The sequence below is a fragment of the Ixodes scapularis genome, unplaced genomic scaffold (assembly GCF_016920785.2).
Source record: "Ixodes scapularis isolate PalLabHiFi unplaced genomic scaffold, ASM1692078v2 PGA_scaffold3__209_contigs__length_174095766, whole genome shotgun sequence".
Classification (NCBI taxonomy): domain Eukaryota; kingdom Metazoa; phylum Arthropoda; class Arachnida; order Ixodida; family Ixodidae; genus Ixodes; species Ixodes scapularis.
In genome coordinates this window covers 158000786-158005343 of record NW_024609868.1, presented here as the reverse complement: position 1 = coordinate 158005343, position 4558 = coordinate 158000786, and the positions used below count along the sequence as shown (strand labels likewise).

Here is a 4558-nt window from a genome sequence, read left to right as displayed (position 1 = left end):
GAGAGTTAGGCCAGCCAACATTATAGAGTATAGGTGTCAGGAAATATATACTCCTAGTCACTTCCAGGCACGTCGAGTTCTAGAAATGTTAAACTGGAGCTGTTTACAACATGAGAAAAAGAAATGTGTTTGCACCATTGCACCTCTGGAGCGGCAAAGGATTCCATGTTCCTGCAGGTAGGGGGCGCAGCTAGTCATTCCCTCATTGGCGATGCTGACAGGTTATTGGCAAACAGCAAGTTTTCTCGAATTTCGCAATTTAGAATGTCACCAATGAGCTATCTGTAGTGTAGCATATGCATATACTCCCATTTGTGCCACAGGAGGGACGAACACAAACTTTTTGCATGCTCCATAACACTGACAGCTATGCTCTGCGGCCAAGTCCGGTGTCACAGCACGGTACAAGATGGCAGACATGTTAAGGTGCAAAACAGCTTTGGTTTAGTCCCACAGATGATACTGAAACTTTATACAAAACAAACTGCATGCAGTCTTTCAGCATAAACGCTATTTTTAAATGTTTGAATTGGCAGCAAAGCTCCCATTTGAGGAACCCTGACCCTTTATGCCTTTGAAGGTATCGTTACATGGCAGGAAGGGAAAAAAAGTTTCAAGCTTACCTGCACGCTTGATGTCATGGGGTGTGATGGTCTCACGTAGCAACATGTGGATTGCTTCTGAAAGCTTCGAGAGGTGCTTCCAGTACTCAAGAGGGAGGATGTCTTCGAGACATGGCAGAGCATAAAACAACAGCCAGTGTCTCCATTCTGATGCTTTCCAGAAGCTGCGCTCATTCAGTGACCGAGGTAGTCTTGTCACACAGTGAGGGGGCTTGATCGCGAGGAGGCGGCTGTTGACTTGAGCCACACAGGAGGGTGATCCTTTAAGAATTAAAGGTGATAGAATGCATTAAGTATACTTCTCTTACTTGGATAACTGCATGAAAAACATGCGGCCATGTTTTTTGTTTGTTTACTGTGATTCACGAGATAACATAGAAATTTGTTTTTACAGAGCATTTGTGTGTTCGACTGTTTGAGGATTTCAGCGGGACGACATTCATAAATTCACAAACAAAAATATGAGAAGTTTTTTCCGCTGTTTTTCTTTTTATCAGACTGCTCGTCACTTACTGGTGGTAAGACTAGGCCTAAAGGCTCTCTTGATTAAAGCGATCTTCTGTTTTCAATTCCTATCTTTACTGTAAAAATAAGCGCAGACTATATATCGTCATACATTTTGCGGTGGTGTTCAGCAAAGCTGACATCGCTCAGAAATAGGAACTAATAGAGAGACTGTCGCTATGATAATAATAATAAATATTCACTGAAAGCTTCCTGCCTGCTTGCTTCATTCGCCAACTCCGGGTGTGTGGAAAAACATGTCCGATTGTTGCCAGCAATTCTAATCTCAACTACAGTTTCACAATTTGTGCCTGTAGCTGTGATCTTTCAACAATCGCCTCTCGATTCCTAGTTTTTCATGCATTTCTTCCTTTCATATTACTACCAGCTCCAATATCGAGGCTACTTTTGTTTGTGTTACATCGTCCTGCACAAAAACTATTATCGGCGTCTGCTACCGACCTCCGAATTATACCGGCATGTTTTGCCACGAGCTTCATTCTCTGCTGCTTGAAATCAATGAGCGGTACCCAAGATCGAATGTCATAGTCTTTGGCGACTTTAACTTCCCTAACATAGATTGGTTTAGTCTAACAACTAGTGGGTCCAGTGAAGCCAGGGATTTTCTCGATCTATGCTTAAACCATAATCTCACCCAAGTCGTCGACAAACCTACACGTGAAGACAACATCCTTGATCTTATTCTAACGACGTCCCCAGACCTGGTGACATCCATTAGCCAAAGCAAAGGTTTTAGCGACCACAATCTGCTGACCGTGGAGTTATCTTTACCCATCCATTATAGAAACCCATCCTCAAAAATGATCAAGGACTACTCCAAAGCCAATTTCGACGCAATGAACAGCAATCTTTCTGCATATCTTCCCTTGTATACCGTCAGTTTTTACTCTAGGACCATAGAACAGAACTGGTTACTTTTTAAGAATAAGTTAAATAATCTCGTTAACCTGTTTGTACCCTCTGTACATATTCGGAGCGATGATTGCAACCCGTGGTATAACAAAGCATTAAGGTCCCTCAACAATAAAAAAAAAGCGATTGTTTAGAAGAGCAAGGCGTCTAGACTGCGACGCTGCCTGGGATGCATACTTTTTGTGCCTTAAGACCTACACTCGGAACCTTCGTCTGGCTAAACACAAGTTCTTTTTTGAGGATCTTTTTGGTATCCTGCGTAACAACCCTAAAAAATTCTGGAAGATAATATCCCCCAACTCTCGCTCCTCCTCTATCCAGCTAACCGACGAGGACGGGTCCCAGATATCTGAAGCGGACTGTGCCACAGTATTAAACGACTATTTTTCGTCTGTGTTTACATTCGAAGACGCCGACGTCCCTATATTGGCAGCACTACCGTACGAGTCAATGGAACCTATTGAGATCTCATGCGGTGGAATAGCGAAACTCCTTGACAACTTGAAATTGACATCCTCTGGAGGACCTGACGACATCACCCCCAAAATTCTTCATTACACCAAAGCAATATCCAGTGAATTTCTCTACTTAATATTCTCGCAGTCCTTATCGCAGGGATGCCTACCATCCGACTGGAAACTGGGTAAGGTCGTTCCGGTTTTTAAAAATGGGGATCGTTCTTCCGCTTCGAATTACCGCCCTATATCTCTAACCTGCGTAGCCTCAAAACTCCTAAAGCATATTATCTACTCAAACGTTGTATCTCATCTTGAGAGTAATAACTTCTTTTACAACAAGCAACACGGTTTTAGTAAGGGACTGTCCTGTGAGACGCAACTCGTAGAATTCACCCACTAGTTATACACTAATTTTGAATCCAACTACCAAACTGATGCCCTATTTTTAGACTTTTCAAAGGCTTTCGACCGCGTTGTCCACTGTCGCCTGCTTGCCAAACTTTCATGCCTCGGAATTGGCCCTCTCATTCTCTCCTGGATCCAGGATTTCCTCTCCTCTCGCACTCAATTCACCACAATTAATAGTTCCTCATCCGCCCGCGCTGAGGTTACTTCGGGAGTTCCCCAGGGATCGGTTCTTGGTCCCCTACTTTTTCTGATCTTTATTAATGACATTCCAGGCAAAATCTCCTCTAACATCCGCCTTTTCGCTGACGACTGCGTCCTATACCGAAGAATAGCTTCTTTTGAGGACCATCTTTTACTTCAAAGAGACCTGGACGAAATCAAGGCATGGTGCACCAGGTGGTTAATGACGCTAAACAAATCTAAATGCAAGTTAGTCCGGTTTTCACGAAAACGGCAAGCATCTCAGTTCTCGTACAAGTTAGAAAATAACTTAGTCGAAGCCGTCCCGTCCTATAAATACCTCGGTGTGACTGTAACTAACGATCTTACCTGGAACGCTCACATCGAACTTATATGCGCTGAGGCGTCTCGCTGCCTCGGTTACATAAGACGGAACCTGAAATCGGCTCCCCCATTCGTGCGAAAATTGGCTTATGAGACATACATTCGACCCAAATTAGAATATGCTGGGGCCATTTGGAGCCCTCACCAAATATACTTATTAAATCATCTCGAGGCAGTCCAGAACCGCGCTGCCAGGTTTATTTTGAAGAAATACGATTGGTCGGTTAGTGTATCCGCGCTAAAGAGCGAACTGAACCTTCCATTACTAAACGTCCGCCGTAAGATAGCACGACTCTGTCTCTTTCACAAAATTTATTACTACCTCCCTGCGCTCCGAGACCCGCTCCTCCTACCCCCCAGGCGATCTTCATCGCGGCTAAGTCACCCGTGTCACGTTTCCCGCATCTCAGGCAGCACAACCTATTTTAACTCCTCCTTCTTCCCTCGTACTATTGTAGACTGGAACGACCTCCCCTCACTTATTGTGACCCAGACGGATCCCACCGCATTTCGCAACGCTCTTTGTGCACATTTCTGTTAATCCCACTGTGCCTTTTCTTTTTTTTTATTTGTTTGTCTTGTGCTTTACTGGCTGTATCAATGTTTTCACCCCCTTACATCCCCATGTACCCAGACTAATTTGTGTATTGCCGTTGCTCGTGGCGATGCCACGTTGTTTTGCAGCACCCCATGTATTCGCATATGTCGTTGTTACTGTTTTATACTCTCGTGTTATGTACCCCCCCTTATGTAATGCCCTCAACGAGGGCCTTTAAGGGAACTTGAATAAATAAATAAATAAATAGATTCCCATAAAATAGCGTTGGCCAGGCATTTTTTTTTGATAAGTTAGAACGAAAAACAAGTTAGTGTTCGGTCAATACAGTTTTTGCTAACTAAAAAGGGCCAACCGTGCTGCCTAAAATAGTTTTTTCATTGTCTTTGTTGCCAAAAGTTGGCAAATAGCAGAAACGGTTGTCTACCATGACATGCTGCTGCTCCTGCTATGTAATAGACGCTTTCAGAGAGCGCCAAATTTCAGCCGCCATAACTGGCCTTCACTTTTTC

General features: G+C 43.8%; 1 protein-coding gene across 1 annotated transcript; it reads left to right on the top strand.

Annotated features, from left to right (window-relative positions):
- The first annotated feature begins 409 nt into the window (after positions 1 to 409).
- LOC121837345 lies at positions 410 to 2414 on the top strand. Its single transcript, XM_042292940.1, has 2 exons — positions 410 to 426; positions 1480 to 2414. The coding sequence occupies exons 1-2, from the start codon at positions 410 to 412 to the stop codon at positions 2192 to 2194; spliced, it is 732 nt and encodes a 243-aa protein (XP_042148874.1). The 3' UTR covers positions 2195 to 2414.
- Positions 2415 to 4558: the final 2144 nt, after the last annotated feature.